This window comes from Pholcus phalangioides, unplaced genomic scaffold, assembly GCF_987345545.1.
Source record: "Pholcus phalangioides strain wild (caught in Gottingen) unplaced genomic scaffold, Ppha-v1.0 ptg000016l_1, whole genome shotgun sequence".
Classification (NCBI taxonomy): Eukaryota; Metazoa; Arthropoda; class Arachnida; order Araneae; family Pholcidae; genus Pholcus; species Pholcus phalangioides.
Window position 1 is genome coordinate 2466653 of NW_028301609.1, and position 13518 is coordinate 2480170.

The following is a 13518-nucleotide window of genomic DNA, read 5'->3' on the forward strand; positions in this document are numbered from 1 at the left end:
TATTAAGTTAATGTTAACATAAATCGAAATATTATATCAAAATCTTCTGCCAAAAAAAATGAATAAAAGAATAAAAAAATCGCCAAGTGACAAACTTCTGAAACATGCTTCCCACGAGATTCCGCTGCCCAGCTGATTTGTAACAAATTGTTTTCCGCTCAAGAAAAGTACGCCACGCACATCGCGCGAAAGCAATGGTCTCGTCAGATGCACATTGCGCAGGTGCATTCAATGATATCACTCCAGTTTCAATATAGCTTTTAGTTTTCGTAATCAGCCGCTGTGGTGGTCGAGTGTTCATAATGACGGTTCGCATTTCACTTCACTTCTGAGATATAGATGGCAGCACTAAAAAATCATACACAACACCCTAGATACGCAGTCAGACTGTTAGGTACACTTCCGGCACAACTCACTAGGTAGCAAATTGCCCATGGCGATAGACCTGAGATGTGCTCGGCTTCAAAAAAAAAGTTTTAATAGTCAATGGTATTCAGTTTTATGCAGCCCCGACTCATCCTTATGTATAAGAGAAAATAGTAAACTAGACGCGGCAAATCCTGCCAGTGCTAATTAGGTATGAACGTCGGCTTCGAATCGAATCAAATTATTTTTCAATGTTCAGTTGGCGGAACTGTGTCATTATGAAATTTCAAACTTCCCACATAGCCTAGCGTCTTGCATGTGAAATCAGAATTACATTCATTTTATTGTATTGCTTGTAACACATTTGTTTCCTCAACACACGCCAAACAGCAGGCTCAGTAGCAGTCTGAACAGTAATTACTGGCTGACACTTGAAAACGAAAGAACGCGGAACTTCCTACTAAGTAGAGGCCATTTGACTTTACCAAAAGAACATCATAAACAACAAACTACCGTCGTTAATAATATTGTTCACAAAACGTAGACCATTTCTCCTTTATATTCACGTATTACTCTTCATTCTGTCTTTTGTCACCCTGTATACGTATTAACTTGATACAGTATATTGTATTTCTAGAAATTGATAAATTTACATCATATGGCATATGTATGGTTAGTAGCTCAGTTGAGTAACGGAATTTTTTTTTAATTTTGAGATATTTTTACTTACGTTGCGAAAAATGAATGTATAATTCCGACCTTTTTTTATTTTGGAGAAGAATCTCTCACTTCGAATCACACTTTGGGAACCACTTTTCTGATGGTATGGCATATTATTCGTTTAGAAACTCTAGTCAAAATGGATTCCTTCTCTTCTTTTTCCCACATCATCGTCGACAGTGTATTTTTAAATATTTTTAGAATCCAAAATACACTGAATTATAAAAATGATACCCTAGAGAAACTCACTCAGCCGATGCATAACGCACATCGAAAACACTGGATTTCTTCCCGATATTCATATACCAGCTGACATACTGACAGGCATAATCTGAGCCAAGCCAACATGCTGCACGAAATACTTCTGGCATCTCGAAGCAAGTAGAAACAGTGATAATAAAAGCAAAACAAAAAATAATAATAATAATCCAACCTGTTTCATGTTCGCATTCTAAGGAAGAGTTCGACGACGATGATCTGACAACGGCAATTATCTTTTTGTACTGAAGGAAAAAGAGGATTTTTCCTCCCTGTCAGATGTTTGTTTTTCTCCTCCTTATACAGTATATATATCATGTGGGGGGGGGGATGTTCTCGTTGCCAGCAATATATATATATATATATACAAATTGACGGCTGTCAAATAAAAGGAAAAACAGGAAATCGATCATCCTTTTCTGTTAGGAAATTGAATTCCGGGATAGAGAAAAGGATATATACAAATTCTACGACTAAACAAATATTACACAGAAGAAAAAAAAATAAACATTTAAACTCTACTAAAGTATAGATTTTAAACTTAAATTGAATTTTGGAGATAAACTTGATCTTGGAATGATCAGTGGATATTTTCACGCGATTATTATACAGTCGTTCCACGGTATTCTCGGGGGTTACGTCCCGGGGTTCACCGCAAATACGGAAAATAAGCGGATAGCACAAACCATAAACTTTTGTTTATTTAGGCACCGCGTTTATATCTGCTTTGGCCCGCCGAAGTGAAAAGGGGCGTCCCAGTGGTTGTTTCCTGAAAGAACATTATGAGCAATTATGCCTGTTATACAGTTGTTTCTTCATTCCAGTAAATTTATTAGAAATGACAGGGCTTTCCTCTATCAGTTTCTCTACTTACAGGAAGAATGTGTCTAGTCTCTGCCTGTGGATCAGAGACGTGTGGATCCAGGTCTATGTAATACATAGCATGTGTAGCTAAACACCAACGGCTGATCGAATTCCAAGTTCTTTCCCCGATGTATCTGATTGTAGATTCGTCGATGACGTAATAACGGCGAACAGAATCCCCGCAGCAATGAAGATAAACATCGTCAATATTTCGAATTTTTCTTTCAAGTTCTTAACTTTCAGAGGAGCATTTAAACATTTCCAGGAGCACCAGAAAACCCTTTAAGAGGGTGTTTTTAAACCCTTTCAGTAGAAATCCCGAGATATAAAACTTGATCAGCTTTATTTCTGTCACCCCGAGTTATTTCGTCTTCTAAAAAACGCAAGGAAGCTGTTTTTACAATATACATGTTTCCCATTGCGCCCCCTCCTCCAACCAATCAACTGCAGTGGGCGGAGTCAGCTCTTGTTCAACGTTAGATAATAAGGAGCCAGAAAAACAGAGAAAGAAATGTATGCTCGGTGTATATAAATCAGGCATCTTCAACTCGTTGCTCGCGAGCACCACGGTGCTCCTTGAACCCCCCAGGGTGCTCGATGATCGTGTCCAATTTCGTTCTCGCGAGCACTTGATAAAATTCCAATGAAACACCTTGTACCAGCTACATTCAAGGATTGAAATCATCGTGATTTCATGCATTCGTATGTCAAACTTGCCGTGAGGGTGCTCTTCTTTTGTTGATGGGTTTTTTTTAGGCAGTGCTCGCAAGGAGAAAAAGATTGAAGACCTCTGCTTTAAATGATACAGAAAAAGTATTTCTATTCCTAGAAATCCACACAGTAAATTTTCTTGTTTGGGAGGGGAGAGCAGATACTGCTCGCAAGCGGAAAACATTCTTAAAATACGTGGCAATTTTTTTTTTTTTTTTTTTTTTGGGAAGGTTACGCAATTTAGAATGCGGCAGTTATAACGAGGATCAGGAAAATTTTAGAAACCGCTCTTAAAGGGTTAAAACGTTTATTTGATGCGTACAATTAATATATTGTTCTAATACTAGAGTTAACGCTGAAAAGTACTTTACAGAAAACTCGGAAAAAGACCGCGTGGATGTGAAATCCACGAATATACCGAGGGCCGACTGTATGCTTAAGTACTTCGAGACTTGTGTTGAGTTTGTAAATATGCATGTCATTCTTAATTTTTGGAGATTGATTAATGTACAGAGAGTCATAAATTCTTAAGTAGTTTTTTTTGTGGTAAGAAAGAACTTGATAACTAAAGTTTGTCTAATTTTTGTCGACAGAGGGCGTTGCACAAAAGCAAATCACTGGAAATATGGAAGTCTTAACTCCTATGAAAAATGCAGGGATTAACAGCTAATTTTTTTAATTTTCCTTTACTGGCCGCTTACATAAGAGTTTCATTGTGATGTTGATAATGGTGGATAAAGCATTCTGGTTTGTGTGTTCTGGGACTTGTCGCTGGACAAATCGAGCGATTTGTTACGCGACTTTATATATGAGTGTGGACATGGCCCAACTAAGCCATCTCATAATTTTTCCAGCGACTACACGCAAATATGCCTTCCACCGTGTTTCGAATTTTTAAGTCTATGAATAAAAAGAAAGTTGGCATTAAAGAGTATTAAAATGTCAACAAAACCCCTCAAGAGTTTGTGGAAACTTTAAGGAAATGATTATAAAACAATATATTGTTGTTTTTCGCCAATAGTAAAATCAAAAAGTGATCTCGCCTAAAAACAATGATTATTGGAGCCGGAGTTCCACTGAGTATATAGCAGTAACTCACCAAACTCCCTTTCATCATTACCCTGCCGACTAAAGAGCAATATTACGATAAGCCATGGTTTTCTAATATGACCAAGGGAAATTTGATGAATCCTCAAACCGGATGCACACCAGCAGCGCTACGCAGCTTCAACCCGTGGAAAAACCAGTTTTGAATTCTGGCCAGCGCAGCGTGGACGGGTGGGTCAACGGTAATTTCCAATGGCCAAGTACACGGTGCAAATACATCAAATAATTTTAGTACCTGATAAGGGTGGCCCGGCGCGTATGTGTGTTAAGAAGGCGCAAACCCCTTATGGAGAAAGTGAAAGAGAGCTTACGAGATCGAGCGCACGCACACAAGCTATATATTACCGTGAATGGCAAACCATACAGGACATCAAACCAAAAACCGACAAAAGCAGCTGAATTCTGTTAATTCTCTTCTATATATTCACCCAAATTCAAACTAAAACTAAAAAGTGAGCGCATCACATCTCCCGTCGTGCGCTGGTGACGTATGAACGAGGTAGGAGACATTCCCCGTTGGTCGATTGGTTGCTCAATTTCAATGGTCGATTTTGCGTGCCGATTCTCCAAAACCGGTTTTGCGCAGCTCAGAATCGTGTAGCGCGGCCGGTGTGGACCTAGATTAAGGTTCAACTAACTCCATAATTGGGTTGGTTTTCAAGTTGCTCAAGCTAAACTAAGGAATTACATTAGGGCCCATAACGAGACATTGCATGTGTAACGAAAACACAATAAAAATTTAATCCAGATAATGGATTATGGGTGTCAAGAATATGCGCAATCCGAAAAGTGATTAAATGCGCCAACAGGTTACATTCGCTCTGCTAAAGGTGTTCCGCTAGAAAATTATCAATACATAGAACACGATAAATGTCACGGCTCACTGTATTTCTTTCATAAAAATACAGGATATTATTAATTACCACAAAAAATTTCAAGTAAAGTTAGGAATTGGAGCAAAAAAGATTGTTAAAGTTGCCAATCCCAGCAAAAATAATTGTCAAAAACAAGCAAAGTTGCAGAATTACAGCTAAAAAAAAACTTCCAAAATCCGATCATTGACAATAAAATTGTCAAACGTCAATTACACGCAAAAAATTGCCAAAAGCCAATCACAGCCAACAAAAAATAGTCAAAGGAAAGCAAAGTTGCCAATTACAGTCATAAAGTATGTCAAAGGCAAGTAAAGGCATCACCTATCACTAAGATGTCTGGAAAATCGCCAATGACGGTAAATTGAAGGTTACTGCAAGTCGCATTGGGTAAAATATTCCCAACGTATAGGTTCGACAAATATGTGGGATGAATATGTTCATATGACTATAATTAATTATGATGAAGTCAAAGTTACCATAATATTATATTATACGTCGTGAATTTAATCTTAATTCCGGATTTTCCGGGATTTCACTATTAACGTTTCAGTTTTGTAAAACTTGAAAAATGCAACCAATAAATTTATCGGTTACATTCGAGCGCTTATCCGATCCGATAAGCTTATTGGTTGTATTTTTGAAGATTTTTTTAAAAGAACTTTTAACCAACTTTTATGGTGTAATCCCGACCTTACTCGTTCTGTTCTCAATTCATTACACAACTGCCAACACTGTTGGCCTCTTTATAAGTGAGACCGATAGGGACTCGAGAGCATAAAGGCCCAAAAATAGGAATTTTTTAAACTATAAATTTACTACAGAGGGGAAGGGACGGCGCTTGTGATAATTTCTGACCGAAAGACCTGCCTGGTTCAGGAATTAAGACATCTCTCCCTCTCTTCTAAGACTCAAATTACTCATATTTCGAAAGAAAAATGATAAAATTCTTGCCACAGAGGGCAACGGGCCTACAACGGTACAAATCTTCATCTTCAATCCTTACACTTCACTCATGGTTCGAAAAATAGATGGCAGCACTACAACAAGCATTACACTGAAACAAACTTCCCGTTATTTTCACAACACGTACATTTTCATAATTCCAACACGTACCAATTCGTTAGAAGTTCCGCAGGGGGATATGGACGAGGTGCATGTGTGGTTTAGTAGTAGTAAGAAAAATTAAACGGGGTTCATTATTGGCGGGAAACAAAGAGACTTTGAAAAAGGAATTTCGAATAATCAGAGCCCCTCGGATTATACGGAACCACGAAGCTTCGCGACTCTACTGTAGCGAAAAATTGCTTTGTGTGATTAATAATTAATGGCAATAAAAAATTCATGATTATTAATTAAATAATTAAAAGTGTAATTTTTAAAATCTCAATTGGAGTGCTCCGTGGAAGTTTCAAGTTTTAAGTTCAGGTATTCCGCGTGGGAAAAAAAGAAATTAAAAAAAGCTGCTTTCTCTAGCGCCTTTAAATATTTAGTGACTGGCTGTAACTTGTCTCTTATCCAAACTCCACACTCCAGGTGATTTTGGTAACATTACTATATAAACTACAGTGTTTCTCTGGAATGTGCAGTTCCTTCCAGCGCAAGCAGTTAAAAGTTCAGAGACAGGTAAACCTCGTACAAAGTTTAGAGACGAACATTAAAACTTCCGGATTTATATAGAAGAAGCTTAAGAAGAAAATAGAAGTTCTAACGCGCCGTCTTTTCAAGCCATTCCATGGATCGTGATCCGACTCTTAAACCTTTACATCCAGAACCATTTTCTGGTATTCGGTATGTGTGTGTGGGGCTGGAATATAAGTAATGTTAGCACGTGCGGTAAAACCAAAAAAAAGAATAAACCACCGGTAGGAGACGAAAAAAAATATATATATTCTTGGTCAAGATATATTTATAAATTTTTCTTCGATCTGAAATAGACTATCAGAAGAACATAAAAGGAACCCATTTTATTTTCAGTTCCGAACTGACTTCTGCGATCGTGAAACTCATATTCAATGGATTCCCCAAAAGAATTACGGGTACAATACTTTTGTTCCCCCCCCCCCGCTTTTCTATTCTGAAAAAGTTTAGACCGTCCCCCTCCGGGGAAGATGTACTTTTATGATACCGTTCTATAATGAAATCCGTTTCTATAAATTAACCATCACTCTCGAATGGATTCTCCCAGCTGGGCTATTGCATTTCATCGCACAAAAAATACATGGAACGGAGAATCGTAAAACAATTTTTATTACGCTGTAATACATGTTTTACTTTTCCCATGAAGTTTCGATTGTTAGTTACCGGTTTCGTTCCTCTATAGCGCCATCTATCGTCGTTCTGGTTGGCATTCATTCAATTCAAACTGAGGACAACTGCGGTCTATCACCATGGGCAATTTACTACCGATTGAGTTGTGCCAGGAGTATGGGCAGGTACCTAACAGTGTGAGTGCGGTATCTCGTGGGGTCGTGCGATGGAATTTCAGTGCTGCCATCTATGAGTGAATTGTAACAATTGAATATTGTACCGCATGTAGGAATGTTGCTCTCTGTGGCGAGACCTTTTAATGTGTGGAGATCGGCTCGCATTCGTGTGCCTTGAAGTTGGGTAACCACAGGCAACCAACTTCAGCCGACCACCACTGTGGCATTGGTGGGATTTGAATCCGGGTACTCGCGTTGCGAGTCCTACACTATGACCACTCGACTACCACAGCGGCCATTTTGATTGACAACTCGATTTAATTAAAAAAAGGGGGGGGGCAACATAATCGTCAGGCGCAGCGTCCTGGGCCGCAGCAGGGATGAAATTCCGATGTATAAGCCGCATCAGTAAAATGACCCCGGAAAACTCGCACAAATTCGTCTCTTCCATAACTTAATATGGTGAAATACGGCAACTTCGTCTTTGAACTTTTTACCCTGTGGGCTTCATTTCTGCGCAAACAGACACTTATTCATTTTTTTAACTTCTTTACGATCACGGGAGTAATGTTACGTCCAATCACCAGTGGAATAAATTCCGTCAAGTTTTCTGTGTTTTCTTTCCTCTGTCTTCACCATCGCGCAGCTTTATAGTAACCCTATCTACGCAAGTTATTTTTTTCTTTCCCTCCTTTCTTTCTATACACCTGTTAATGGTATTTTTCCACGCATGTAAACTATACATGTGAGTTCTACTATATGCATGTAAGAGTGAACGAGAACACGTCGGGTGAGGGCGAAAAGAGGACTCTAAAAACTCTCGGACCTACTTCATCTCTATATTAAACATTTCTTTTTTATATTTTTTTGTTCTTTCTCCCTTTGTCCTTTTTCTAACGTGCGGCAAAGCTAGGACAAGGTTACCAGATTTATTGCCGATTCGTCAAATACAGCTAATCCAAATTTCTTGCCAAAAGCTTATACGTGTGAAGTGTTTAACTGATTGCGTTCCCAATTAGATACAAGGCGTCAAAAATTACAATTTTATCTGCAAGTTATTACATCCGATACATCCATAGTATGAATTTTACGGATAAAATATTTTTTCCCGATTGTCTCTGCAATTAGCTTCTCTTCCTTAGGCCGGGATCACACTATGGAAGTTTGATAAAAGTTTTTTTTATAAAAATTTAAAAATGCAGCCAATAAGACTATTGCTTACATTTGCGCGAATATAACCGGTACGATTATTGGTTGCACTTTTCAATTTTGATAAAATCCCGCTTATAAAACTTTAAAAATTCAACCAATAAGCATGTAGGTTACATCCGAGAAAATTCAGCTGATGATCTTATTGGCTGCCTTTTTCAAGTTTTATAAAAAGAACTTTATCAAACTTTTATAGTGTAATGCCGGCCTTACCCCTGATTTGGCATCCCTGTCAAATATATATACTTTGACATTGTCGCTCATTTTGGTTCGAACAACCCACGGTTCTCTTACGAGTTGAATGGTGTCACTATCCCGGATGCAACTAGGGTCACCGATTTGGGAATTCTCATTGACGAGCGACTTAAGTTTTCTGAACATTGTTCAGCGGTTGTCAAAAAATCGAATAGAATGCTTGGTCTCATTTTCAAAAAGGTCTCTTCGCGTTCTCCTAAAGTCATTCTTCCGCTTTTTCGAGGCTTAGTTCGTCCTGGACTGGAGTATGCTGTAAGGTTTTGGAGACCATACCTACAGAGGGACATAGACTTGGTTGAAGGGGTGCAGAGAAGAGCTACGCGTGTCCTTATTGGCACCCGGGGTTTTGAGTTATGAAGAGAAACTTCATTTTTTGAATATGTTTACATTGGATGAACGCAGGTGTCGAGGAGATATGATCGAAGTGTTCAAAATTTTCAATGGGATGGATAGGATGGACCATGAACTTTTAGTACACCGCCAATCGACTGCTTTTACAAGGGGACACCAGTATCGATTGGTGAGGGACAATGCAAGGTTATGGTGTCGCAGGGAATTTTTCTCTAATAGAGTTGTCAATAAATGGAATAGCTTACCCCAGGAGGTAGTAAATTGTAACACAATTGACACGTTTAAAAAGAAATACGATAAACATGTTGGGGTAAATCGAGAAGCTATCCATTCTTAGAATAAGACAACCATGAGTATTCTTTATGGGCATTTTATAATTTTTTATCATGTGTATATATTGTTTATAATTTGTGTTTATTGCATTTTTAATTGGGTTGCTATATTTTTGAAATATATGGCATCCATATTTTTATGGGCATCTTTTTCCTCAACCACCTCGTTGGGCATTTTGTCTGTTGTGGCGTTGTATTTGTATTTTTGTATTTAATCATATCCATATGACTTATTTTTCGGGACATTCCCGTATTTTCCGTTAGTTTTATTAGCCCTGCTAATTTTCTCCCCATATATTACCAACAAAGCTATAACTTGAATTTTCATTTTTTATTCAAGTCAGGAATTGAGATTATTTTCAAAATTTACCTTATAAATTAGATTATGATAATTAATTGTAGCCCTATAATTAATTATAGTGACGAGTTAGCCATGCATCCCGTAAATTAGTGAGATAAATTGACCTCTATCTCGTAAACGGAGCAACTTTTACTGGTAGTTCCATCGACGTTTTTTTACTACCCACGACAAGACATTACCATCGAGATCACTTTTGTCAAAACTGGCGACTCACGGCTCATGCACTTCCCTAGTTAACGTTTTATGATAGTTACTTTAAAATCGGGAGCAGATCGTAGAATGAATTAAATGATTTTCCGTGGAAAACTGCGGAAAATCGTGTTGCGGCTAACGAATGTGATTCCAGAACGAATTATCTTCGTTACCCGAGGTACCACTGTGCTCACTGATATAATTCAGGCTTCTATTTTTTGTCTATCAGGTTTTTAGAAATTTTTTTAGATTTTCAGGTTTTGAATTAATTATTTTATTTCTTTTCCACTAACAGTAAAGTTCACGTGACCAAAGCAACCCTCCAGCAACTAGATGACCAGTTCGAGGCAGAACCCGGTTACGGTCAGACCAGAGATCAGTATCTATCGGACCATCAAGTTGAAACATTTCTTATAGCTCCTCCGAAGGTAACTGTTGTTCTCTCTTGTACTTCTTATAGAGAACTAAATTAATTTTTCAAAACAATGAGATTTTGAACATTGGTTCGAGGGGAGAGGAAAAACCAATTCATTCATTGTGGGGGAAAAAAACCCAATAAATTATTTTTGAGAAAAAAGTTTTTTCAAAGATTTTCGGATTTCAATTGCACAAACTTTTTCATCTTTGATCTTTTATAAAAATCCTGTAAAAGATTTTCTTTTAAGGGTTCTCCTGCCTTTTTACACGGTGGAAAACCTATACTCTAGTAGAAATATCATCAAAAGCATTAATTAACCATATTGATAATTATATATCTATTGATTTATTTCAAAATTTTTACAAGTATTTTTGATTTTATATGCTACCTTATGCCAATACGAAATTTTACATACTTTTAATATTTAATTTTTTTCGCCAATTTTCAAAAAAATCCATTAATAACATTTTGCGCGTATGATAAAAAATGCATGCCATCAATGTAATTGAATAAAAATTGATGTAAAATAAAGAAATGCTCAGTTCATATAACCATGAAAAAGATTGAGATAGCATTGACTCGCTCTTATTTAAAATTAAGTTTCAAATTTCAAAACTAATTATTTATAATCCATGTATTTGATGATAAATCTCAAATCTTTTTCGTCATTTTATGAACTGAATAGTTTTCCTTTATTTTGAACCAATTACATTGATGCCATGGTATTTTATTATGCGCGAAATAATATTATTAATGTATTTTTTTTTTGTTGAAAAATTACGAAAAATTAAATATTAGAAATATGTGAAACTTTAGCATAGGAAAGCGTATACAATCAAAAATATGTGTAGTAAATTTTTGAAATAAATCAATGGTTAAACAATATTTTTCATGATATTTCCACTAGAGCGTAGTTTTACACCATGTTAAAATGAAGAGACCCTTAAACAACTAAGTTCTGGGGGAATAAATAAGAAAGCTTTCTTTCATTTTCGAATGAAATCAAGGAAAATTTGTATAAATATCAAACCGGAATTGCACTATAAAAGTTTTAGAAAAGTTTCTTTTGTAAAACATCACAAATGCAACCAATAAGCGTATCGGTTACATTCGATCGAATGTAACCAATAGGCTTGTTGGTTGTTTATCAATAATATTTTATCATGTTTATATACTTTATATATTGTTTATAATTTTTTTGATTGCATTTTTCAATTGGGTTGCTTTATTTTAGTAATATAGACATCCATACTTGTTATGGGCATCTTTTTCTCAGTCACCTCGTTGGGCGTTTTGCCTGTTGTGGCTTTGTATTCGTATTTGTATTTTTTTTCAAGTTTTGTAAAACATCTTTTATCAGATTTTTATAATGTAGTACTGGCTTTAGGGTTAACAGATTCAACAGATTTTCAAACGAACATCGGTACGGAAAACAGGACTCATGGTCAAATTTGTATTGTACTTCGTTTTACTTCACATATATGCTGCAGAAAAAGGCTAGGCATCAGTACAACCTAAAATCTACAGAATTGAGCTGGTAAAAACCAAGTAATAAGTATAATGTTGTACAATATAAGTATAGTTATATTGTTTTGGAATAAATATTTTGGAACACGTTTTGCCTTAGGCCGGACTGCAAAAGTTTTGTAAAAGTGCTTTGATAAAACTTGGAAAATGAAAGCAATAAGCATGCCAATGTAACCAATAATAACCTTTTGTGAAAGATCTTTTATTGAACTTTTATGGTGTGATCACGGTTTTATTCACAGAATTTATCGTGAAATAGGAATTAGAATCAATCAAGATCAATAATATAAGCTGATTAATATATAAAAATGATTAATAATCATTTATTAAAAATAAATCAAATGATGATCAGCTAGCTAACATGATGATTATAAGCAAACATAAATAATTTTTCAATAACTGGTAGGAACAAAAAAAACTGTCTTTTTTACCAATTGGTTTTGGTAGATAGTTCGGTAAAAAAAGCTCGAAAAAAATACTGTTTACAATATTATTTTTTTAAACTTGTAACAGTTCTCATTAGGGTATATCTTAGATCAGGGGGACTTCGACATTTCAGACATTGCAGGCCAAAAAATAGTTTCCAAGAAGCCCGAGGGGTAAACAAGTCATACTGTGGTATCTAGATTCAGACTGCGACGTCTTAAAGGGTGAGCCTAACGGGGCCTAGGGCTCTGAATCAAATACGAAGCCCAATATGTTACTGTAGAACTTTATTTTGAGGTTATATTTTTTCATTTCATATCAATTTTCATCAAGTCTGAAATTATTATTTTTCCGTCAAATATGAATTTCCAATGATTCTGAAAAATCATTTCTTTCAATCATTCTGAAATTTTTTTTTCATCAGTTCATTATTTCTTTGAGTAATAATAAAATTACTTCTTTCGTTAGTTTTGAAATGTTTTCTTAAAGTAATTTTGAAGTTAGTCGAATCCCATTATAACGAGGTGCAAGAGACCAACGAATTTAGTTATAAAGAAATTCCAGGTTTTTGCATTGTTCCTATCTAAACTCATCTGGGGGATTAAAAAACTGTCGTTTAAAACGAGATTTTCGCTATAACGGTATTCGTTAAAATGGGCTTCGACTGCATATGCTTCCTTCACCAATTATGGAATACATTTTTTTATTTAAGGTTTTTATTCTTCACCATTTCGATTATTTCTGTAACTACGTAAGCTTTTCGTCGGTGGGCCACTGCAAGAAGCTGCGTAGGTCACATGTGGACTACGAGCCACGTGTTGAAGACCCCCGTCTTGGATCTTCAATTTATTATCATCAGTAGGGATACGTAAATTTCGTATTTACTAAATAAATGCGAAATTTGCCAATTTTGACGAATAAATGATGAAAATTTGATTTTTTTACTACTTTTTCCGTGAAATCTAGATAGTTTACACTTTTTGAAGTGGAAAAGTCGTCATTTTGCTCAGTACTTGTGTGCGTGCTTGAAAGCGAAACCCACAAGCATCACTGCTTTCCCCTCTGACTGACAGTGTGTTACATGTAAATATAATCGAGTTCGGTTATAACATACTGCCTAGGT

General features: G+C 36.2%; 1 protein-coding gene across 2 annotated transcripts in view; it reads left to right on the forward strand.

The window, feature by feature from the left end:
* Ac76E (adenylate cyclase type 2 Ac76E) overlaps positions 1–13518 on the forward strand; it is a 303933-nt gene that overhangs the window by 221152 nt on the left and 69263 nt on the right. For both annotated transcript variants that reach the window (XM_089245805.1, XM_089245806.1), the window contains one exon: positions 10320–10452. In XM_089245805.1, coding sequence (XP_089101931.1) covers positions 10320–10452 — 133 coding nt within the window. The remainder of the gene's footprint in view (positions 1–10319; positions 10453–13518) is intronic.